Consider the following 26,025-nt stretch of genomic DNA (forward strand, 5'->3'; position numbering starts at 1 on the left):
GATGCTGCTCAGTGAAACTTGTTCACTGATTGATTCATTCTTTAATATACCTTTGATAAAGAACATGCTTGGGCATCTATCCAAAACTGAACAGGCTTAAATTTGAGAGAAATGTGAATTGAATTACAAATAATATACTGGCATCACTTCAGAGTCAGTCCTTTTAAACGCTATATTTGAGATAGTTTCTGAGACTGTAATAAAATGGTAATTGAACTGTCTTCCTCCTAATCTATCCACCTCCTACTGTTGACAAGGCAGAGCTCTGATTCCCCTGTCAAAGCAGGGTCCTCTTCGCCCACTGAAATGAAAATTCGTGAAGAATGGGCAAGAACGAAGCATAGACTGGCCACTTACCCGCTCTCTACACCTACTGCCATTTTCTCAATAGCTTGGTTTTATTCACACATGTAGTTCTAATATTTTCCCTTTGTCTTTGATATTCTGCACTTTATTCTGAGGCGTCTAGGTGTGGATTTATTTTTTACTTATTTTGCTCATGATACAGGGAGCTTCATCACATATCTTTAGTTATGGAAAAAAATTCCATCCTTTTTCAATAATGTTATTTTGTGTTCTTCTTACTCTCTTCTCTGGAACTCTAGTTCAATGTATTTGGTAATTCTCATTTTAGTCTCTGGGTCTCTTAAATGATTTTTATGGTTTTCTTCCTTATATCTCTAGCCTGAATTCTGAAGTATTTCTTCCAATTTATCTTCCACTTCATTAATTCTCTTTCTAGTTAACTGAGTTTTTCTTTTTTTTTTTTTTATAGTTCCAATAGGTAATCTACTTTTCATGTGTAGGATTTCTATTTGTTCTTTCCTAAATTCATTTGTTCTTTTTCCCATAATATCCTGTTCCTGCTTTATACGTTGTACTTCTTCCTTTACCTCTTTCAACATTTCAAACTCAATTATTTTAAAGATTCTTTCAGATTGTTCTATTGCCTATAGTTCTTGGATGGGAATTATCTCTTTTGTGATTCTTCCCTGGGGTGGTTCATTTCCTGGGTGGTTTGTAATTTTCACCTGTGAGCTCATCTGAAGTGGGTGTTGTTTTCCATGAGAGTCCACCTTCCTTGGGTTTTGTAGACAAATTACAGAGAGAGCAGGTCAGCCTCCTGTGGCTTCTCAAGACTGGTTGCCCAGTTGGAGTGCTCTGGTCTCCGTTTTACAGATGGGACAACTCCTCAGCCTTATACAGGGAGTTCTTCTTACAGAGGTTAGTGGCTTCATCTTTTGACATGTGTGAACATCACAGGTTTGATCAATGAACATCTGTTGTATGAACATCAAAACCCTGGCTCCCAAATCCTAAAGCTTGTGTCAAGTTCCAGGGCCTCCTTTATCCATTCAGTTTTACTCTTGCACACTACTTTGGCTTTGAGTTTTCTGTTTATTTCCAGCCCCTAAAATCTTTTTTTCATTCAACAGATATTCATCGAGTGTGCCAGGCACCATTCTAAACCCTAGAGAATCAGAAATGAAGAAAATAATGTCTTTGTCTTCAAGGATTTTACATTCCAGAGATTTCTCTTTCTTCTCCCATGCTCTAAATGTATTAAAAACATTTTTGTTACATTTTATCCATCATTTCCATGTGTCTGGAGTGTGTGTGTCTATGGGGTGGTGTGCGGAGGGTGTCTTTCTGCAGCAGGTCAGCCTGCTGGAATGCCCAGGTGCCACCCCTCTCCTACCTGTGCCCCTGCAAAGTTGAGAGGATGGTGAGGCTTCTGGCCTACCTTGAAGACAGTGGAAATATCTCTATCCACGTTAAACCTGAGTATAATTAACAATTAAAAACATGGATTTTGGAGCCTAAATACCTACATTCAAAACCCAGCTTAACCTCTTACTAGTTATGTGGCCTTGGGCAAAAATTTCTCCTGGTGCTTCAGTTTGCTCATCTGGAAAAGAAGTCCAATAATATTATTTTCCTTATATGCTTATTGGGAGGATTCAATGTGTAAAGTGCTTGGAACAGTTTCTGACATGTTGTAAGTACTTATTAATTGGTAGCTACAACACAAACATCAGGGACTATTATGGACTGAATTGTGTTCCCCTCCAAATTCACATGTTTAAGCCCTAATCCCCCAATGTGACTGTATTTGGAGATAGAGCTTTTAGGAGGTAATGAAGGATCAAAAGGGTGGGATCCTAATCCAATAGGATTGGTGGCCTTATAAAAAGAGGAAGATAGTCTCTCTCTCTTTCTCTCTCTCTCTGTGTGTGTGTGTGTGTACACACACACACCAAAGAAGCGCCATATGAGCACACAGTGATCAGGCAGCCATCTGCAAGCCAGGAAGAAAGCTCTCAAAAGAAATTGAATCAGCTGCAACCTTGACCCAGGACTTCCAGCCTCCAGAATTGTGAGAAAATAAATATCCTCTGTTTATGCCGCCCAGTCAGTGGTGTTTTGTTATGGCAGCCTGAGAAGGCAAATACAGTGATCCAGAGCTAAACCCCGTGCTCTGTGACCAGTAGGTCTTCAAGAGATCTTTATTGTTGCCTGTTTGTTGTATTTTGCTTTCCACCATCTGCATGCCTCATGGGCCAGGGCATGCTGGTGAGATCCAGTCACTGGTATGGCTGGGCTGAGTTGTAAGCTGGAGCAAGGTAGGGAGCCCGGAAACCAAACCCGGTCTGTTACCCAAAAACTGGGTTCACTTCTTGGTGGGTATGGAGCCAAAAGACACAACCAAGCCAAAGAGTGGGAGAAGGAAGGATTCATTACCTGCAGTGAGTAAGGAGAACACTGGGGATCTTTCCCAAAGCAGTGTCTCCCCAAACAGCAAAATTGGAGAAGTTTTAAGCTAAGGGTACATGCACATTCATGAAGGACTTGAGCAAAGGAGAATTCAGCATAGAATTAGGGCAAAGGTCGGCAGAGTCCAAGCTTTAGTTGATTGAAATCATGAAGGTCAGAAAAAGTCAACATGATCCCTTGGGTTCCAGTTGATCTGGTGGTTTGAGCCCTTGAAAGGGGTTTAAATTCTGCAAAACAGCTCAGAAAGTGCTTCAGGCTAATCTTTACCATTCAGAACTGGGAGTCTTTACAACTGATTTATTATATTTGCTATTATAACAGCCTTTGTTCTTTTGTCCCCTTGAGAGCATTATTACTGAGACATGTTCAAGGGCAAGCATTGTGGCCGGGCTGAGATCACAAAATGGCTTAGGCCTAAAATGGCTTCTCTTCTGTCCAAAGTTACATTTGGTTCTTTTCCTGTGCCAACCCCCCACCCTATCCGCTTACAGGTCCAAACCAGGGGATGTCTAAAGTCTCTATGGGGACTGTATTAGTTTGTTGGGGCTGCCAACAAAGTACCATAGACTGGGTGGCTTAAACAACAGAAATTTATTTCCTCACAGTTCTGGAGGCTGGAAATCCAAGATCAAGGTATCAGTAGGGTTAGTTTCTTCTGAGGCCTTTCTTCTCGGCTTGTAGATGGCTTGTCTCCTCCTTGTGTCTTTACACAGTCTTCCCTCTGTACCTGTCTGTGTCCTAATCTCTTCTGAAAAGACCACCAGTTATGGGACTTCCCTGGAGGTCCAGTGGGTAGGACTCTGCACTCCCAATGCAGGGGGTCCGGGTTTGATCCCTGGTCAGGGAACTAGATCCTGCATGCCTCAACTAAGGAATCCCCGTGCCTCAACTAAGACCTGGCGCAGCGTAAATAAATAAAATAAATAAAAATATTTTAAAAAAACCCACAGCACTAGTTATATTGGATGAGGACTCACCCCAATGACCTATTTTAACTTAATTGCCTCTTTAAAGGCCCTATCTCCAAATGCAGTCACATTCTGAGGTACTGGGGCTTCGGACTTCAACAAATAAATTTTAGGGGATACAATTCAGCTTGTAATAAGGACAGGATGAACTCTGCTGGACATCTTCTTTCTCTGGGAGCATGTATTCCAGCTCACTTCTGTGCAGACTTGTCTCCTTCTGGGATGCCTTCACAGTGCTGAGTGATTTCTAATCAGTCTTAAAATGGCTAAACCCACCTGCTCATCAAAGCTCAGATAAAAAGCTTCTACTTCTACAAAGCCTTTTCTGAATCCAGTATCTCACCTTCTCCCTATGCTCACCTCACGCTACAGCAAGTATTGCATTCCTCCTCTGAACTCGGATAATAATAGCGTGTTGTCTGTACTTTCCTCATGAACTTGTGGCTTGGATTATGGCTTTTCACGTTCCTGTCACTGCATCAGTTAGAAGTAAGCATCCTGAGGGCAAATCTCCTGCTGGTTCATCTTTGTATCCTCACAGTCTGTGCTCAATAAATACGTGTTGAAGGAATAAATGAGTAATAAAAATAACAGCCAGACTGACCTCTATGTCATATATGGAGTCAAGTATTGAGAAGTTCTCCCAAAACCTCTGATCAATATTTGACTCATTTGAAGACCTTACCTGCTTAGCACAACTTTTGCCACTTACTCAAGGTGAGCACTTTGAAAGCCTGGGTGGAAGAGGCATGAAATTAAGGTGTGTCTTTGTACAGGCTGAGGGCTACCTTTAGCAAGAGAGAAGGTCATGCAGTTGTGGTGTGAAATCCTCAAGGACTCATGCAAGAGGTCCACAGTAGAAGTGAATTGGATTAGATTGTTTTTTTTTTTTTTGCAGTGACTTGTCTAATTTCTGCATAAAACACTTTAAAGGTTAGAGAAGTAAACACTTTCTGATTTTTTCCCCCATTTCATTTTAAAGGGAGTTTCCAGAGTTTGACTCTTCTTTTGAATGATGTCTTTGTAACAAACTTCCTGTGTTGACAAGGAATGCATTGCATTTCTGTAGCTGTGGCTGCCATAGAAATGAGGTGCGGTTCCAAATGCCTTACTATTTTAAGGTCTTTATGCAATTTTCTGAGAGTTCAAGTACCCTAATTTTTATCATGGGTGTATCTTGATGATATACAACTATAATACAATACAACACAACTATAATACAATAATAATATACAACTATATCTCTACATATAAATATATAATACACAAATAATACAATAATAATAATATAAAACTATATCACTATACTATACCACTGTAATAAGCATATCAAGTAATGTTTTGTTTTCTGTTTTTTTTAACTTCGCCTAGTGTCTTGATTTATTTTGCTTTAAATTATCTATCAGCAGAGGCCTGAACACTTACTTCAGCCTTGCGGAGGTAAACCTTCCCCTTTATTTTGGTCTTGTATTATTAGGGTGGAAATGGAACCGGTTGCCTCTGCATCTCTGCTCTGTCGGAGATCAATCTGCTTCCACTTCATAAAAGTGGTTCAAATGTCATTGACTCAGATTCTAGCATAACTGGGGACATCCAAGTGTCTCTATTTTATAGGATAGAGTGATTTTAGCATGAGCCTGTTTTAAAACACAAATAAAAAATTTCTATTACTCAAGCTAAATAGTTTATCGTTATATTTTTACTTACAGCTTTTATCTTTCTTTGGTGCCTTGTATTTTAAGGCAATGACCTCCTTTAATACAGCATTAGGAGAGCACAGCAATTTTTTTGAAATGTTAACAAGCATAACGTGGCCTAGATAAGAAACAAAAGTAATATTAAAAGCCTGAGGAGATGTAAAATGGAGAAAAAGTCCAACGAAAAACCTTTACACAAAATAGTCTAATTCTTTATAGATACGAAGTTATGCAGAGAAACTCATAAGAATTCCCTCTCCTTCTGCCTTCTCTCCCCTCCCCTCCCAGCCACCGACACAGCTCCCATCTTGACCTCACCCTCCATCCAGGGAGACAGAAAAAAACCCAATTCTCACCCCAGTTTAATTCTGTGACTTCTGGGAGTGCCCGTGCAGAGGCCAAAGCTGCCTGTGATTTTCCATTTACACCAACATGAACCTGGAGAAAAGGCAGGGGATTCAAAGGCTGAAGGGCAGCCTGGCCTGCTCGGCGGCAGGGGGCGGGGGGGCCTGTGAGGAGCAGGGTCTGACCCAGACCTGTGCTAAGTCGATAATTGTTGGATGAGTGAATGAGCAGAAAAGGCGGTATAGAGGTAATTGCCTTCGCTTCCAGTTTCGAGAAGAAAACTTTTTTTTTTTTCATTTTCATCATTCTTTTTTTTTTTTTTAAACATCCTTATTGAAGTATAATTGCTTTACAATGGTGTGTTAGTTTCTGCTTTATAACAAAGTGAATCAGTTATACATATACATATGTTCCCATATCTCTTCCCTCTTGCATCTCCCTCCCTCCCACCCTCCCTATCCCACCCCTCTAGGTGGTCACAAAGCACCGAGCTGATCTCCCTGTGCTATGCGGCTGCTTCCCACTAGCTATCTATTTTACATTTGGTAGTGTATGTATGTCCATGACACTCTCTCACCCTGTCACATCTCACCCCTCCCCCTCCCCATATCCTCAAGTCCATTCTCTAGTAGGTCTGTGTCTTTATTCCCGTCTTGCTACTAGGTTCTTCATGACCTTTTTTTTTTTTCCCTTAGATTCCATATATATGTGTTAGCATACTGTATTTCCATCATTCTTATCTTTATGTCAACACGGCTGAAACTTCCTCCTAAGATTCTGCCCTAGCAAGGAGTTGATCTCTCCTCTCTCTGCACAGTTTTCTTCTCAGTGAAGTAAAAAGATCCTCTTGGGAACGTGGTCCTGGTTTGGGGTATGGAGGAAGGGGCACTTTTCGCGGGACGTTCTGGGGAGTTGGGGCTGGATGGTGGGGAAGCTCACCAGCTGCTGGGGTCTGTGCTGAAGCAGTCTGAGAGCAGAGGGGGTCCTGAGGCCTGGCTGGAGCTTTGCAGCAGGGATATGAGGCTGTGAAGGGCAGAGGGCAGTGGAGTGGGGTCGTTAGTATATGTGCTGCAGCTGGCCTGGAGGCTTCTATGGGCAGCTGTGGGGCAGGTGTGTTTGGATCACTGAGATCAACCCAGGAGCAATCAAAATAGAACCTACATAAGAAAACACTGTGATTCTGGGACAGGGCTCCTGGTCTCTGAAAGGAAGCTCTTCCCTCTGACCAGTCCCAGGGATGAGGCGTCAGTGGTGCCACCTTCTCACCCAGCTTAGAACTAGGTCAGGGCAGGCAGGATAGGAGGCTTTCCTGTGATATCATGGCACCAGTGACCCTTCAGGCTGTAGTCCTGTTCCTATAGGTTATGCCCTCCGCCCTTTTTCAAATAGGGAGGAGAGGGAAGGGGGAAACCACAGAAACTTGAGACCAGGGGAGGGGAAAGCTACTTTCATGATTTATTCAAAGCAGGGCGTATTTTGTTGCCAAAGTGTTTTAAATGCAACTTGGTTGTGTGTTGCTTCATACCTTTTCCAGAATGTAGAAATTTGCCCTTAAGTGGGGACAGCAGGGCGTGTGTACTGTCTCTGGGCGCCCCCAGAACGTGAATGAGCTTTGTCACAAGTATTGTCTTATTATCTCTAATAATAAGACAATAGTAGTAGTCTATTGCCACTAGACCACAATAAAGTATGTAAAGAAATAGTGTGAAAAATCACTTAGATCTTAATAACTATGAGCTAGGTCATTTTGGAAACTTTCATGTAAATATTTTGAGATTTTCATGTACATATATCAGCTGATTCTTCAGAAGCGTATTAAATCATCTAAGACTTTTCTTACATAACTTCATCTCTAAAGCCCTGAGGTAGAGGTCAAAATGCAAACATCTGAAGACATGACATAATAGTCATTGTGTTTCAAGCATGTAATCTTCCATAAAATCTGTGTATTTTATCTAAACGTCTTGCTGTGGGTAAGAGAGCAGGGCCACAGAGTTGGACATAATAAACACTGTGAGACGGCACCAGTGGTACTACTAATCCATAAATCTTTTTTTTTTTTCACTTGATAGCGGTGGATACTTAGAAGTAACAAGAACATACTGTTTGAGCAATAACAATGCAATGTTACTTTGCAACACAAATGCTACATAGTTCCTGTAACTGCCAAAACAGTAAAGAAAATTCCTGATGCTATGATTCAACTGGAGTGTAATTCCTCTATTGTACAAGATTGGCTTTCCTGATGTAGATATATTGATGCACCACAAAGATGGGAAAGTTTTTGTTTCGTTTTAACGTACAGTATAAGGATTCATAGTTCCCAGTACTTTAACTCACACTTTGTCTTTTATTTATTCTGAGAATGCAAGCCCAGTAATCATTTAAACATCATCCTCTGCTGCTTTCTGGTCATTCATCTCATACTGTTTCCTTCTCTTTCAGTCAAGGCTTTTTGTACCTCATGTCTTCTAAAAGCAGTAATTTCTTACCCTACCCAAGCTTTTAGGAAACTCACAATTTTGCCGTAATGCAACCCCCGCCGCCCCGCCTCACACGGCTCCTTCTATCTCTGGGCTGCTCCCCTTTCAGAGGACACACCATCCATCCCGCTACTCAAGGCAGAGGGTAGGTAGGTGAGTCCTCCTCAGCAATTCCACCCAAGCCCTGCCCATTTACCTCCGAAACGTCTCTCTGGTCAGTGCATCCTCGTCTTCTCGGCCGCTGCTCTCACTCAGACACTGCAGGAGCCTCCTGAGTGGTCCAGCACTGGGTAAGGTTGGACTTCCTGAGACTAGAGGGATGAAGGGATGGTACATCATCCTGGCGGGACTGCATCTATCCCCAAGCAGCGCCTCTGATGGTACTGATGGTGAGGCCTGGGAACCCTAGGGCTGGCCAAGGTCCGGGTGGAGGGAGTACAGGCGCTGGGTACCAGGCCGGGCCAGGGTGCCTCTGGCAGAGGTGCATTAGGAGCAAGAAGAAAATACAAATGAGAAAAATGTACTTCATATTTGCCGACATGTTTGCCACTTCCGCTACGTTTCATTCTTTGTTGATCTGAATTTCCATCTGATGCCACTTGCCTTCTGTCCAAAGAACTTCCTTGAACATTTCTTACAGTGCAGATCTGCTGGTGGCGGACCTCTCCGCTTTAGTTTGACAGATACTGTAAAGTCTTTATTTTGCCTTAATTTTTTAAAAATAAATTTATTTATTTATTTATTTATTTTTGGCTGCGTTGGGTCTTCGTTGCTGTGCATGGGCTTTCTCTAGTTGCGGCGAGCAGGGGCTACTCTTCGTTGTGGTGCGTGGGCTCCTCATTGTGGTGGCTTCTCTTGTTGTGGAGCACGGGCTCTAGGCGTGCGGGCTTCAGTAGTCGCAGCACGTGGGCTCAGTAGTTGTGGCTCGCGGGCTCTAGAGCACAGGCTCAGTCACTGTGGCGCATGGGCTTTGTTCCTCCGCGGCATGTGGGATCTTCCTGGCCCAGGGCTCGAACCCGTGTCTCCTGCATTGGCAGGTGGATTCTTAACCACTGCGCCACCAGGGAAGTCCTTGCCTTAATTTTTAAATAACATTTTCAGTCGGTAGAGAATACTAGGTTGAGAGTTTTTGGTTTGCTTTTTACTTGGCACTTTAAAGATCTCACTCCATGGTCCTCTGGCTTCTATAGCTTCTCGTGAGAAGTCTTGCGTTAGTCTCACTTTTGTTCCTCTGTACATAATTTGTCTTTTTCCCTCTGGCTGCTTTTAAGATTTTCTCTTTACCAATGTTTTTCAGCAAATGCATTATGATATGCCTTGGTATTCTTCCATGTCTCTACTTAACATATTCAGTATTTCCTCTGGCTTCTTGAAAATATAGACTATAGTTATAACAGATGTTTTAAGGTCCATGTCTGCTAATTCAATCACCTCTGTCATTTCTGGCTTTGTTTTTATTAATATACTTTTTTTCCTCATGTATCATTTTATTAGATTGTAGACTTCTGCTAACTTAGATTAATGATCATAAAACTATAGCATTGCCATTTCAAGTTACATACCTATAAGCTACTAACAAATAACTTATATACACATAGCTCATCATATTTCAAAGCTACTTAAGCATCTTTTATTGAAATTATGATTACATTTGCTGTTGGGATTGCATTGTGTTAAAAATGACTAAAAATTATTTTGAATTTTCATTATCTGCTCAAATTGTATTAAATTAATAATGAATTATTCTTGATACTTCCATAAAATTTGTGTATAAAGTATTTTTCCCAGTTTTATTGAGATATAATGGACATATAACATTGTATTAGTTTTAGGTATACAACATGATGATTTGACATATGTATATATTGTGAAATGATTACCACAATAAGTTTAGTTAACAACACCTCACATAGTTACAAATTTCTTTTTCTTGTGATGAGAACTTTTACCATCTACTCTCTTAGGAACTTGTAAATATGCAATACAGTATTATTAACTATTGTAATAATAGTTACATGCTGTACATTATATCCACAGAACTTATTTATCTTTAATGTACTTTTCTCCTGGTTATTAATCATATTTTCTTGCTTCTTTGCACACCTGCTGATTTTGCTTGGATGCCAGCTCTTATGAATTTCACACTGCTGGATGATGCATTCATTTAAAGTGTGTTGCACTTTGTCCTGACACACTATTACGTTACCATAGATATTTGATCCTCTGGAGTCTTGCTTTCAAACTTTGTGAGGGTGTGTCCAGGGCAGCTTTCAGTTGAGAGTTAATTTAGCCCCACTACTAAGGTGAGCAACTTCTGAGGCCTCTACCCAATGTTCCATGTATTACATTGAACATTTTCATTCCGGCTGGTGGGGAGGAGAACTGCTCCCAGTCTGCGTGAGCTCCCAGGACTCCTTGTCCCCCCACCTCCCAGGTTCTCCCGCACTCCCAGAGCAGCGCTCAGCCAGAGACCTGTCTGCTGCAGCCCGTGCTCCTCTATGTGCAACTCTTCCCTCCATTGCCCTTTCCCACGAATCCCAGCCACTTCAGCCTCCTTGAACTACAGTCTCTATCTCCTCAACTCAGTGAGACTGACAGGTTCTCTTTCGGTCCCCCTGGCTGGACTGCAGCCTGAACACTCTGTCCAGGCAACAAGTTGGAGAAATCACAGGTCTTTCGTTACTGTTTCCCTTTCTCTGGGGCATCACAGCCCTGCATGTTCACTAGCCAACGCCCCAAACAGTTTTTTTCCACATATATTGTGCCTGGTTTTCTAGTTGTTTATGGTGGGAGGATAATTTCCATAACAGCAATCCTTTGTGGGCAGACACATAAGTTCCTTGTAGTGTCGTTTTACATTTGCTTCTCTGGGGCCCAGACACTGGCCATTTTTATGGGAACTCTTGGCTTGGGATTCCTATACCATGTGGTGCTTGTTGTAAATGTGGACCCCACGAGCGTGCAGTACTGGCTTGAGGAACCCATTAACTTTGTTTTTCTCCCCAGAACCACTCCCAGGCAGATGGCAAGCTTCAGTAGAGCTTCTCCATGTCAGCTGGTGATATTTTTACTATCCTTGTTTTTTTTGTCTAAACCACCTTTTGTGCATCCCAGCGCTGTGCTGAGGTCTTGGTGTGCAGCTCCCCATCGCAAACAATCCGAATCCATGCCTCTCATTCTGGCATGGGTATTAGAACTCCAGTCTCAGGCTCTAGGGGCTACATCTAGGTAACATTAGTATTTTTGCATTATGGAGTCTGTGCATATTTGATTTTTATGTACTTGTAATGTTTTAGATAATTAATCCTAGTAATAGCTTATGATTCTAACTAAAATGTCTAATTGATTGTGATTTTTATGTTGAAGTCTTACTAAGTTTATGTACAATTTGAGAACATTTAAGAGAACTCAAAATTTTGTATACTTAGTTTTACAAGTTATTTAAGTTCTTGGAAAGTTTTTGTTGGTTAAGTCAGACAATAGTAGTACTTAAAATGGAAAGCAAATATGTTAATTTATAAATACAGTTTAACAAGTTAAAGGGAACTTAGTTATGCTATTAAAGCACCCTTAAAATTAATTTTTTCAATGGCTAGGTTTTTAAATTAGAAAAATAAGGTTTTAAAGCTAAACTTCAAGGATTTAAAATCTAGATTTTTAAGTTTATTATATTAATATGTTGAATATTAACTTTAGAAAGCTAAACTTTGAATAGTCTTTTCTATTGATCCTCTGTGTTCTAATAGCTCACATTTAGCAGGTGACGGATGAATTCCTCTGAGTCAGGAGGACCATCAGTATCACGGAATTGATAGAGCTATCGTTTCAGTTCTATTTTTCCTGTAGAAACAGCAGCTTTTTACCTAAGCCATCAAATCATGATGCAGTTGATTTCGTTTGGTCATTATAATGGCTGAAATAATTCTCATAACCATGTTACTGAGAAGCCTCGGCTTTAGAGCTGTGAACACGGAAGGTCTTCCTCTCCCTCACTCCCACTGCTTTCTGGCAAGTCTCCCTCTGCTGGGTGGCGGCAAGCTCAGGGGTAGCACACTCTGATTTCCTAAGTTTCCACACAATTTCAAAATTTAGAACACACTGTTTTAAACCTGTGTTTTCATTGGATTCAAAATCCTTCCTGTTTTCCCCGGTCTGGGCTCCAGGGGCTCCAGGAGCGTGGAACGGGGATCAGGGTGGCAAGTTCTGCTGGCAGGCACCTCCCTCCCACCCTCCTCCCAACGCTGGGGGCTCAGCTGCTGGTGCTCGTGGGGTGCCGGGGGTCCTGTGGAGAGTCTTGGGCCTCTCACCTGCACAGCTGTCACTTGTGCAGCTCTTTGGACAGAGCCCCCCTGCTTCACCCCTGTCTCCTCTCTGTGGCTTCCCTATGGGCGTCCACTTTCCTTCTGGGTCCACTCGTCCTGGGAGGAGAAGGTCAGCCTGCTCAGGTCGGCACTTTCTGCAGGGTCCACGGGACCCTGGGAAACTCATCCACCTGCCGTGTCTGACCGTGGGAGGGCAGCAGCTCGCTCCTGCCGGTGGTCAGCGTCAGGGCGATAGTGGGGGCTACAGTCAGGTGAGAGGCAAGTTGCAGTCCTGATCTTTGCAAAGGAGAGGGTGTGTAGGTGCCCCTCCAAACTGTGTGAGGGAGTCTGTTGTCCCATCCCTGACCCTTGACAGGACGAAGGCAGGGGTGGCTTTCACAGTTACTCTTTTCCTCCTGTGTTGTGTGTGTGTGTGTGTGTGTGTGTGTGGTGGTTGGGAGTTAGGGGTAGGGGTGGGGAGGCCCAAATTCCCTCAAGCAGAAAACGCTGCCGCAAGGGGCAGGCCCCAGAGCTGGCAGTTCTCTGAACTTAGAGTGACCATCCTTTAGTGCCCTTTATTCTCAGTTGTGGCCTTAGTCGCCAATTCTGGTGCTAGACGCCCCATGCCGTCTTATTATCCTTTGTTGACACATTACATTCGGTGACTCCGGGTATCTTAACAATGGAAGAGACCTGACGGATCGCCTGGTGAGCTACCAGATGTACAGTGACGGAGCAAGTTGACACCTCTGAACTTCAACCGACCTGGGATGCCTTATGTGATTGTGTTGTGAAGGCACTGCTTTAACCAAAAGGAATTTAAAATTCAGAAGACGTGTTACAAGAAGAGGCCAGAAAGGTCACCCAGCGGAGGCCATCCAGCTGGGCAGCCAAACCAGTAAGACGGAGAGAAGCACTGATGGGGGAGCGGAGGGGTGTGAACTGTTTATTAGGACCGAGAGCTTCCAAATCACCAGGCCGCCCACAGAACGCACACACGGCTCTTCCTACAACACACGACACAGACTGGTTGACTTAACAGCTTGTCTTGTCTGACTGGACGCTACCGCCTCACTGCGAACCAGGAGAACTGACTGCTGAAAGGCTGGCAGAGTCCAAACGGCTCCACAGCACGTTTCTCCCACCCCCATTCAACGTCCCTCTGACTTTATCCTGGTCTTTGCCTTAAAACTGTTTCCTCATATTTGCGCTACCAATGTTATTTTCTTAACACAATTTGTAGGTAAAGAAAAACGATTACAATGTCATTAGTCGGTGCTTTCTTATATGAATAAAGATTTGACAATCCCCCCGACCCCCAAAGCCAGCACAAAAATAGGGAGTAGGAAGCACGGAGACTTCCTTGCGCTCAGCTCGAACCCTTCGCACACACGTAGCCCGAGGCAGTGCGGTGTGGCTCGCCCCCCTCGGCCCCCTCGCCCTCCGGTCACTTGGCCTTCTTGTTGCCCTTCGCGGGCTCCTCCTCCGGGATGAACACGCTGACGGTGAAGTCGCTGGTCTCAGAGCCGTACGAGTTCTTCACGACCAGCCCGTACTTGCCCGAGTCGGACGTTCTGACCCCGCTGATGGTGAAGTAGGCGGTCTTGCCGGCCTCAAACCTGAGGTTGCAGTGCTCGTCCGAGGACAAGAGCTTCTCGTTCCTCAGCCAGGAGACCTCCGGAGTCGGGTCGCCCCACACTGTGCAGGTGAGGTTAAGCACCTGGAAAACAGGTTTCATGAGAGGGGAGGAGATGTATCAGATTAACGATCCAACTTGAAGCGTCCTTCTGGGGGCCGGCCTGACCGGATGGAGGATAAACCTAAACCTCCCGGGCTGGGCTGTGTGCACCTGTGTGAGTTACAGTTTGAAATCACACCTGAGTAGGTTTCTTTGGGGCCTTGGCTTTCTGGCTTTGGGAACATTTATCATCAAAGCCCTACAAAGGCATTTGCTTTCAGTTCCCATAAACACACAGATGCCTTTTTGCTCTAATGTGGCATTTTGGACTCTGTCTCAGTAGAGAAATCTCCTCGTTGCCGTGATCTCCACCTGCTTGCTTTTGCATTTCGTTTGTGTCACCGGGCCCAGCAGCAGAATCCGAACAGCTGCTTCAGATAATGTGACTCATTTTCATATCCCATCTTCCTCATTTTATTTCTCCCCCCAAACCCACTCGAGCTTTTGCAGTTGCAACAGTGCTCTGCCAGAATGTATTCCTAGTTCCTAATATTTTATTATATTACCATCTGTGCTGAAACCCTCTTATTTTAAAAGATCAATGTTTAGGCCTATAATTTAACTTTACTTTTTTGTTGAAATATTTTTTAGATAATCATAGATTCATATACAGTATAAGAAATAATAGATTCTGTATATTCTTTACCCGGTTTCCCCCAATAGTAACATTTTACAAAACTATAGTATATCACAACCAGTACACTGACATTGATATAACAGATTTCCCCAGTTTTTCTTGTATTTGTGTGTGTTTAGTTGTATTCAATTCTATCACTTGTCTAGGTTCGTGTATCCACAACCTCAGTCAAGATACAGAAACTTTCCATCCCCACAAGGATCCCTCGTGCTGTCCCTTTATAACCACGCCCACTTCTCCCTCCCAAGCTGTTCCTAACTCCTGGCAACCACTAATCTGTTTTCCATTTCTAAAACTTTATAACTTCCAAAGCATTATATAAACAGCATCATACAGTAATGTAACGTTTTGAGAGTGCCTTTTACACTGAGCATAATTCCTTGCAGATTCAGCCAAGTTATTGCAGGTATCAATAGTTTGTCCCTTTCTATTGCTGAGAAGTGTGCCATGGTATGTATATACCTGTAAGGGTCATCTGGGCTGTTTCCAGTGTGGGGCTATTATGAATAAAGCTGCTATGAACATTTGTGTACAGATTTTTATGTGAACATAAGTTTTAATTTCTCTGAGATAAATGCCCAGGAGTACAATTGCTGGGTCATATGGTAAATGTATATTTCATTTTTTTTAAAGAAATTACCAAACTGTTTTCCCAAGTAGCTGTATAATTTTGGTCTACATTTCCACCAGCAATGTAGGACTGATGCAGTCTCTCTGCATCTTCACCAGCATTTGTTGTTGTCACTGTCTTTTTATTTTAGCAATTCTGATAGGTGTGTCATGATATTTCATTGTGGTTTTAATTTGCATTTTCCTGATGACCAAAGATGTTAAATTTACTTCACATTTTAAATTCCATTCTTGCATTTTTTTTCTTACTGAAGTCCAGAAATTATAAGGAAAAGAGCCAGGGCTCACCATATACAGGGAAAAGGACAGCCTTCTATCTAGAAGGACCTTATATGATCACTTGTTACCTCTTCTGTAAGAGTATCATTTAGAATTGGGTAGATATTAGGAAATTTGTTTTCTTCCCATGATTAATTAGCACTTCTTACTGAATTATTCTGCAAACACATTTCAGCAAGAAAAATGAGTCAAACTATTGACATTAAACTTATCCAAGCAGACCACGTATATGTTCTGGGAAACTGTGATTTCATGCATATTAAAACTTTTATCAAAACTAAACAAAACTCCCATGCACCTTAGGTGTCCAGGAAAACTATTACCTATACTATATATTTGAGTTATAGGTCACGGAATGCTTTCACATACATTCTCTCTCTTAATTCTCACTACCACCCAGTGAGTTGAATATTTTGAACCTCATTAGGTGAAGAAAATGGAAAATAGAGTTTCAAAACAAAAGCAACCCTGCAGCAGTTGAGCTTAAAGTCAACTGTGGTCCTATTTTCCAGGCATGAAGAAACATAGCTGGATGAACTGACCTCTCATTAAAGCCTTAGATGTGCCCTGTTCATCATCATAGTCCCAATCACCCATCATACGTCTTCATTGCCCTTTGGAGGTGGGAAAAGATGTTGTTCCACTACAAACACCCTTCCTCCTGTGACTGGCATATTAAATTTGTTTTAATGAAACACAGGGATGAAGAAAGTGAATCCAGGTTAGAAATTACGTTCACTGCTCTTCAGAGAGATTCTTATGGATCCAAGAAATACCAGTTTAAAACCAAATGGAAATAAATCAGTTTTCAGCTGAGAAGGGGCCTGTAGAAATTCACAGAGCAGCACGTTTCCCTCCAAAGGTGAGGAATCTCCTAGGTCAGCCCATTTTCTACTAGTGTGAGAGGTTGCTTCTTCAATTACGTTCGTCACATAATTATGACTGAACATTTTCTGCTTCTCCTGATGTTAAAGGGAAACCACTTCTGGAAAGAGACTAAGAGGTCTACATATACCCACATCAGACAAACGTGCATCCTGATGCTTGACCTACAAAACATTAAGATGAGTGGAAAACTGACTGCATTTTGAACCTTGTATGTGGCTATTCTGAAGTCAGGCATAAGCAGCCGTGGCATACGATGAAGAGGGTAGGATGCATGTTAAAAGAAGGAACAGAGTATGGGGCACTGGAAGCCCTTCCTAGCGTGGAAGGACTGGGGACAGGAGTGCTCCATGCTTACCTTGCCCTCCTGGACGGTGACCACATCGGGGAGGCCTCCCACTACCCGGGCGCGATCTGCAAGCACAGGCATTTCTGGTTAATCACTGAAACGATGAGCGCCAGCAATCACACGCACAAAGCCACCCAGCGGAACTCATTTTCCTGTGTAGTTTCCCTCTCCTTGCAGTTATTTTATACCTGCTTTCAATATGCAAAATAAGAAAATGATCCAGTAATTCTGAATGTTCATCTTCTTCACACACGGGTGCCTCTATCTGTACCTGAAATATCAACTTGAGGTCATTTTGTTGTATCGAGATCTGCTCTGTAACTTTCCCGGCTATTCTCAGCCCTGGCTCTCCTGGAGGCAGAGCAGATCTTGGCCTCTTTCATGGGCTTCTCTCTGATTTGAAAAGGTTACATAACCGGAGGCTGTGTGCCAGGGAGATCTGGAGGCTGGAGAAGATGTGGGCTTTCCTTGGGGCCTTCCCTAGAGAGTTCCCCTTCCTCATCTCCCGGGAGTTCTTGAGATGCTCTGCAAAGCTCCTGTCTATGGCTGAGGGGACAGTAGGTGGGAAGGGTGCTGAAATCCAGGGCTGACACCCACCCCCTGTCCCCCCGCAAGCCTTGTGCTGTGGGTGTGACTGCCTCGGCCCCAGGGAAGGACGCCTTTCTGTCATCCAGCCACCACCCTCTCATTTTTAGCCTACTTCAATGAATGTGTGACTCTACATCCTTATTTCTATCAATACAATCCCTTCTCCAGTAAGTCAGGCCAAATCTTTGAATGAGTCTTAACTGCCTTCTCCTGCTGACTCCGTTGCCCTTACACCACTTGTGGGCCCAACCCATCACCTGGCCCCCTGCACCACCTGCTGTGTGGTATTAGGTGAGTCACGTCACTGTGTGGACCTCAGTCTCCTCATCGGTGGGGCGGGGGGCTTGCATTAAACCCATGGACATGAAGCTTCTAAACTCTGCCCCACGGCATCCATGGGATTCATCCTGACTTCACCAAAGATAATTCAGCTCTTACCTATTTTATATATTGGGAAGATTTTGTTTGAATTAAGTGTTCTATGCAAATGTTTAAGAACATGGAGCTAGAAGGGCTCTCAGGTCTCTTCCAGCTCTAAGCTGCTGTGGTCCAGAGACCTCTGGAAGGAGCTCATGAACCAGAGGGAGGGTCAGGCTCCTTGTCCACAAGAGAGTTCAAGAACGGGCGAGGCCTGGCTCTGGCTCTGACACTCTCCGGTTGCGCCTGGTGCTGGCCTCAGCCTCACAAGCCCTGGGCAGGAGCGGGAGGGAGGAAGGAGGGGGAAGGAGGGAGGAAGGCCTTGCAGGTCAAAGGTGAAAAGTTCCCTTCTGAGTGACCAGGAGCCACTGACAGGCGGACAACTCTACTTCTCACTCCTCCTCCTCCTGGTTCCCGTCCACCCAGCTCAGGGCCAACCCTACAACTTTAACCCTCAACGGTTTTCAGGTTCTGCTCCCACACTGAGAAAGAACCTGAATTATCACGATGATTCATCTGTGACTCCCGGGATCCTGTAGACTGAGTTCTAGAAATCTCTTTGTGAAGCACGGTTGAGAGAGGTCAGGAGTCAGCACATTTTTAGGGACACAGGCTTGACTGCTGGGTCAGGGTCACTCAGCCTTATTCAGCCCCTCAGGAAAATGGGACTACTTGCTGGGGGACCAGCTATAGCGATTTACCTGATACCAAACCTACAAAGTTTCCTATTTTTTCTTCTCTTTATCATATATACATTTTTCTGACACATGGCGCCTGCTGCAAGCGATTAAAATCCTACTGTGTGATTTGCAGCCCAGAGATTTTTCAAGTCAAGGCTGGGTGCCATTCTCACAGTGTAACCTGAGACCTTCTTTTCACAGACATTCTTACTGAAGAGACTAAATGAAAACACATGCAGAACACCTAAGATTTAAAATATAGAGAGAGAAATGAAAGAAAAGGAAAAAAAATGCTTTCACTCTCCTACATCTGCAGTCATAACAGAAAAACAAAAGTTGTATTTTGAAACCACACCAGGAATAAACACGCAGGGGTTTACTTACTTTTCTCCGCGATGGCAGCTTGTCTGTGGTTGAGAGAAACAAACAAACACACAAACAAAGAAGGATTTTGTTTTAGTGTTACTTCAAAGTAGCCAACCTCGACTGCATTGCATGTTTTTGCTGCTCCACAAAGCAGCAGGAAATGCTGTTCAGACTGCACTTGCCCAAATGAAAGACCCTCTAACAGCCAATGGGGAGCAGCACGCGTCAGAGACAAGAGTGCCCGTGGCATCGCTGGGAAAGAGGGACTTACTTTAATCTCTGGAATTCATCAAAGGCTTCCTTGTACACTTGAAGAGACAAAAAAGAGAAGTTAGAATTTTCTCACCCAGAACTGGCCACACACAGGGGTCTATTAAAGCTCACAACCTGAGGGCAGTGTAAGCGGTCCAGACAAAATTCAGCTGGCTTTGAATGAGGCTGCGCCCGAGCGGTCCCTCTACAACTTGATGGGCTTAACAAGAGAAGCAAACACTTTCTAGGCAGAAAGCATGAAATAGTGGATTTTAGAAGCTCTCAATTCAGTGAGAAGCCTTCAACCCTCCAAACAGAAAGGGAAAGATTTGCTCTGCCAAAGATGAAATGGGAAGAAAGGTCTGTTTCAAAAAAAGCTTGGTTGTCTATTAAGCATCCTGAGCATCAGAAAAGCTTTTCTCTCATTAAATCATCCCGCACGTCGCAGCCTCCTAGCCAGACAGTTCTGTGGTCCTGCCCGTCCGTTGGCGGTAAAGGGCACGAGGAGTTACTAGGATCACAGTGCAGGCCAGTGCTGGCCTGAAGCGATGCTTCTACACTGTGCAGGAGACGAAAAATAAGACAGGGAGACAAGGAAATCAGAGCTATGGAGCTCTAAGATAATTATTTTTTTTCCGAGCCTGCGAGTAAGGCACTTGGAAGACTTCAGGCCAAAAGCTTCATTTTTAAATTTCTCTCACCTGGTCTTTAAGCTCCTCTGTGGTCTGGGAATCACAACATTTTATGTCTAGACAATATGTCCATAATACTAGTTTGCTCTCTTCTTTACAGAAGGGAAAAACAAGCGTAAAGCCAGGCTTAAAGCCTCTAGACCAGCTGGGCTAAGGCAAGCTACTTAGGGCTGCTTTTCCTGCTCATGCCACACTAGAAGGAGATGGGCATGGCTGAGCCAGTGTGTTTGGTGCCAGTGGCAACGTTGGTCAGACAATCCAGGGCCTTTTGCTTAAGGGGGATTTGAGAGCTGGGTAGTTAAATGAGCTTCGGTGAGCAGAGAGTAAAAGCAAATTTTAAATAAGTTCTGAATGTATCTGCCCACTTCTTGTCTCCCTTTTCTAGTGTGTCTCCAAGGGTCAGATGCATCGCAGAAGCAATTCCCCATCACCGTCTCTGCAGGGTGTGACTTGGGCACAGTGTGGCCGGGGGACCGAGTCCCTGGGGAGCTGCTCATCCCCACAGAGATCCTTCAGGGAGCCTTACCAGTCATAAAGGGTGGGTGCGGGTGAGGGGAGGGGTACTCAGCCCAAAACCACCCGGGGCAGGGTTGAAAGGCTGCTCTCTAAGTTGTGAATCTACTCTGAGGATGAAAACATGAAGAGTCATTGCATTTTAATATACGAAGCCGTAGAGGAAAAGTCAGCCCACAGTCTCCTTTGGTAACTTCACACAAACTCCTTCTTTCTTTAGGAAAGAGTAAGATGAGCAAAGTACCAGAAGAGGGAGAAATGGCACAGGGTTTTTAACTTTTTATTTGTGATTGTACATTTTTTAACTTTTAAAATTCTAATTAATAGCTGCGCATCACCTTTCCTGTTTGTTCTTAGATGGAAAACTGCCTTCTGCATCTCATTACTTTCTTCTCCATGTCCCTATTCTTTCCAGAGCCCCTCATTCTCCCAAAAGGCCGAGAAATCTGAGGCCACTTTTCTAACTTCCCTCTGTTCCCCTCAATATTTATCTTTGCTTATTCACATTTACTCCCTTCTGGTTTCTGAAGAAAAGGCATCCCTGCTCCTTCTCAAAGCCATTGCGTTCACCTCTGCCCCGCAACTCCAAGCTTCTGTTCTTCAGAACCCTGAGACATCAATCATTCCCCGTCATTCACACCTCCAATCCTTCCAAATCAACCGATTTCTTGGACTCTATGAACATGCTCGCTTTTCAGTCACCATAAAATGATCCTTTTTCAGTGTTTGTTCTTGCTCAATTGATTGTAAATCAACCTGCCCTTCTCTGTAAGCATCTTGGAAGAGCAGCGCTTTCTCTCCACGTTCACTGTCTCCACTTTACTTTTTACTGATTCTCCACTCATTGAATTTTTGCTTCTACCACCGTGGCTGAATTTAAACTGCTTTATTAAAATCTCCCATCATCTTCCAATAGTCAAGCATAATGCCCTCTTATCACACTTCATTCTTTTTAAAATGCCCTCATCGCCACAGTAGGTTCCAACCTGCAGAATATCCGTTTACCTTCTCCAGAAAGATCCAGTGTCTTCTGGTGTCCAGTTTTGCCATCAAAGAGCTCCATCACGTATTTCCCTTTGTCGTTCGGAGTGGGCTCGTTGATCTGCAGCCAGATCTGCTTCGTGGTGACCCCACTCTTAACTCTGTCTGTGTACTTAATAGCAGTCCCGCTGTTTTTATCAAAAGAAAACATCGTAATCGTTGGCTTTCATCCAGAGCTTATCTTTACTTTGTCTCTTCTTACTGAAGGTCTTACCATAAAGTTGTACAGACTTTGAAATAACATGGGATCAGCATATGTTCTTCTGCTTCAGAGAAATTATGGGCCCTGAATCACAGAGCATGGATTCCAAGGCCTGGGGTGGGGGGTCTGGCAGTCTGCACATTTCACTCCCAACAGCAGTCTGGGGCCCAGATTGTAGCACCAATACTTCTCAGGGGTATTAATTATCTTTGTTTCCGCTCAGGTTTATTTGTAGGACTAAGGGAATCTTTAAAGTGAGAAGGCCAAAGTCCATATTATATTACTGCATATTTCATGCAGATGGTCCGTGGCTATAAATGGGATTTTACAGACTAGTTAAAAACAGACCTAAAGAGGTTCATCTGTGGCTGACATCTATTGACACACACGGTTACAAAGCTATTTAAAACAAACATAAATGTGCACTCAGTAGTACGGCCAAGAATAAATGAAAAGCAGAGTTGCTGTCAGAATGAATGAGGCACTTTCTCTGACCCTGGATGTGAGTTTCCCCATATTCTATAGTAGGTCACGAGCATACCCATGCATTGTATTCTTTACAAGAGAATGAAAGTAAATAGAACCCTTTCATCTGACAGTCTAGAAATGCTACTGTTACAGATGAAGTAAGAGGAAGGCAGAGGTAGTGTACTCTCAATGATGTTAAAATAAACTCTATGAAGAGTTTGTAAACGTGAGGAAGTAAGAAAAAAAAAGCAGTATACAAAACTACTTTATTATGGTAACAATTATGCATAGAGAAAAGACCGGAAGGAAGTACCCCAAAGTGTTCATACTATGGCTAGGAAAACCATGGATGATACCATAGTATAAACTCTTTCTAATTTGTAATATGATATTAAATATATTTTCTAAAACATGTATTATGTTTGTGGTTGTAATAAACAAAATGAACTTAAAAAAATAAAAACCAAAAAATCTCCACCAAAAAAATTTCAGACTTCAAATAAATATTCAGCATTTTTCTTATATACTACATTCTTTAAAAGATATTAAAATTAAAATGCCATAAAATGTAGGGTACCCTACATGTAGGGTACCCATCTGTACACATAGACGTTAGCCTGAGCAATATAGTATTTGTCTTAGAGAGTTAGAAAGACAGATAGTTCTCAGCTTTGCTAATGGTAAGTCTGTCTGAGTTCTTTAATCTCTAGCTAATATGCATAATAGTACCTTAGGTTTGTAAAGCACTTCACGGTTTACAAAATGCCATTCATTCTCTCATTGGGTCCATCAGTGTTATGAGCTAGAACAGGTTTTATTGCTCCTATTTTACATGAGAGAAACCTGGGATTCAGAAAATTAGATGACTTGTCTAAGATCCAAGGGAAGACAGGAGCAAAGTCAAGATCCAAACCCATTTCAAGGTTTTTTCCCTCATCACACCACATACTTTCATAAAGACAGGGAAGACAACCAGTCCTTGGTTCCTGAACCTTTTACAGGCACACATGTGTGTGCACACAAAACACTCATTTAGCTGACTAGACCAAACAAAGTTCATGTCTTGCTACTCTGGTAGCAGTTTCCTCAAAACCCAATGTTCTAATTTTTTTGAACATGTATTCTTTTAGAGATGATGTAAAGCCTTTTGATTGATGATTCAATTAATTTATCATCTCATTCTTCAGATGGATATATTAGAATGACCTAGATGTCACGGAGGAATTTCCTAGAATTTGATCTATTTTAACTTATAATTACTTTCCTAAAATGTATTCTGAAAGAAATAGAACAAAGGAATGAAACTCCAAGCATTCAAAGTGGAATTTCACTTGTTCTCATTTTTTGTTTAAAGAACTCAGGAAATTAATAGTAATGATAATAAACGTAATAAAATACTATTCTAAAACAGTGAAGTCATTTTAGAGAAAACACAAATGACTGTTTTGTGGGACCCAGCTCTGCTTAAATGTTCAGTCTAGACTTTTAATGCAACTTGAACCCATGGGTAGTGCCGTGATGGGGCGGGGGCTCTGGAGCCAGGCTGCCTGGGCTCAGCCCTCCACCTGTCACATAGCTGTGTGACCTCAGGCAAGTCACCTCCCTGAGTCTGAGCTTCCTAGTCACTAAAGTGAGAAGAACCTACCTCGTAGAGTTTGAATATTAAATGAATTCACACATCTAAAGGGCTAGGAGCAGTGCCCAGCGTATTGTAAATGTCCACTGAAGGGAAGATCTAAATAAACATTGTTGTCCGTATCCTCCCAGGGATGCCACGGTGACCTTCTCCTCAGTGAGACTCATAAGGACTTTGGGAATTAGCATCTGCTGCATCCCAAGAGTGGACTAAAGGTATATGTGCCCCACCAGATTTCTTTGGCAGCCTGCTGTCCTCTTTCAGCTCAGGAAATTTCAAGGAAGCACAGAGATCAAGGACCCTGATGATGGTGTAAGTGGGAGACCTGGTTTGACTAAGAAACCTATTTTAGCTCTTGGAATCCCCAAGGAAAACTTGAGTGAAATCCCTCTATAACCGCGCAAAGGAAGCCTGGGATTAGAACAGATCTTCAGGCTCAATCCAGTTCAAATACACATTCCCCAAGTCATCTTGAGATCTCCAAAGCCTTCCAAGGAAACATGCTAATACCCACTATGCCAACTGCTATGAACAACAACGATGATAAACTCGGGCACTGCTCTAGATCAGGCTTATTGGGTCATTGGCCATTAATTCATACAACAGGAAATCTGGTGCAATGCTGCCTCAGTTTTGTTCCAGAGCACAGCGTGGTCTAGGAGTGTAGAAAGATGGAATAAGAATCTGGCAAAGCATGACTGTATGGAGGCGGAGGTCATGTTACTGAGGCGTCTACGAATTATGATACGTCCCGGATCACAAAGACAGAGGCTTTAAGCCATCGCTGGCCTCACCATGTACGTGCTGAGGGAGAGTGCTAACCTCACACTAAAGGGATGGCCTGGTGCTTCTGTCCTACACTCATCAACATCAGACCCGAGAAGTAAGAAGACGCCTTACCTGAGAGGAACAGAGGGTTGTTGTTTTTCCCAGTCCTTCCCCTGAGTGGAGAAAGAATTTCTACACAGCATTTACCCTGTTATTTACTTACTTGTGGGACCAGTTAACTTTCAGATCATGCACGTAGTAAGTAACAAAAGAGTACAGCCGGATGCCCTCAGCTGTGCTCTGGACCTTCAGGTCTGTTGCAGACAAAGCTGCAAGAAAAAAACACATTATTTCAAACACCTGTAAGCCCATCCTGGAGAAGAATGAAGCATTGCCCTGTGAGAACTTACCTATTGTTTTGCATACTTCAGTCATCAGTTCTTCAAAGGCTGTGGATAGAGATTCACAAACAAAGTTTTAGCATAAAAATGCTCAATGTCAAGTCAAATCTCAAACTGTTAGTCACACGTGCTCTTAAAAACATCCCGTCACAAGGTGAATTTATTGACCAATTGGTAACAAAGAACTTAATTTTTATCAAGTTTCAAAAGATTCCTGCTCTTATTTTGATATTTTTGCTCCCTTGAATTCTTTGTAACTGTCACCATGTTTACATTCTAGAGAAAGAGCCACAATGAGATTTCCAGGAAGCTTCTTGGTTTTAGGATTCTCATCTTCCTAAGTCCCAGGAAGGCTTCATTTACATTAGAGGAAGTGTTCTTATCTGTATCATCAATTCATGATGAATAACCATCTAGGTCCCCTGGTATTTCTCAGCCAATAAACACATTTAGTCCTGCCTCCACCAGGAGTAGGAAGGGAAATCAAAGGCATACTTCTGCTGTTCGTTAGCAACGTTGTTAAAGATCTTGTTCAGGAACAAAACTGGAAATGTGGACATCCCACGTAGGTTTTCATTATCATGATATAATTGTCCTCAGTAGTCTCTGGAAAATGGAAGTTGCTTTCTTGCTCTGCTATTAACTGAGAGGCTTCGAGTTTCATATATAATCTTTCTTGCCACCTTTTAGAGAGTGTACTCTTTTGAGACATGCTTTCATGGTAGTTTTTGATCCTGGAACATTTTTCATAGGGTTGAAATAAAAATGATGATTTATATTGAAAACAGACCTCTCGTGGATTGCGGACTATAAATTCTCTGAGGATCAAAACTATACTTCTGATTTCAAGGAAGACTAAAAGTGAAGTATTTTTTAATAAAACAGTAGTTCACTCAGCTGGAATGGCAATTAAA

At 42.9% G+C, this 26,025-nt stretch overlaps 1 protein-coding gene across 1 annotated transcript in view; it reads right to left on the reverse strand.

Annotated features, from left to right (window-relative positions):
- Nucleotides 1-13,782: 13,782 nt before the first annotated feature.
- Nucleotides 13,783-26,025, reverse strand: part of MYOM1 (myomesin 1) — a 138,271-nt gene continuing 126,028 nt past the window's right edge. The window contains exons 33-39 of the mRNA XM_061170465.1: nt 25,121-25,159; nt 24,934-25,039; nt 21,601-21,764; nt 19,410-19,446; nt 19,157-19,179; nt 17,097-17,152; nt 13,783-14,289 (exon numbers count right to left, since the gene is read on the reverse strand). Of these exons, the coding sequence (XP_061026448.1) occupies nt 14,017-14,289; nt 17,097-17,152; nt 19,157-19,179; nt 19,410-19,446; nt 21,601-21,764; nt 24,934-25,039; nt 25,121-25,159 (698 nt within the window). The 3' untranslated portion in view covers nt 13,783-14,016. The remainder of the gene's footprint in view (nt 14,290-17,096; nt 17,153-19,156; nt 19,180-19,409; nt 19,447-21,600; nt 21,765-24,933; nt 25,040-25,120; nt 25,160-26,025) is intronic.

The sequence above is a fragment of the Eubalaena glacialis genome, chromosome 15 (genome assembly GCF_028564815.1).
Source record: "Eubalaena glacialis isolate mEubGla1 chromosome 15, mEubGla1.1.hap2.+ XY, whole genome shotgun sequence".
NCBI lineage: Eukaryota > Metazoa > Chordata > Mammalia > Artiodactyla > Balaenidae > Eubalaena > Eubalaena glacialis.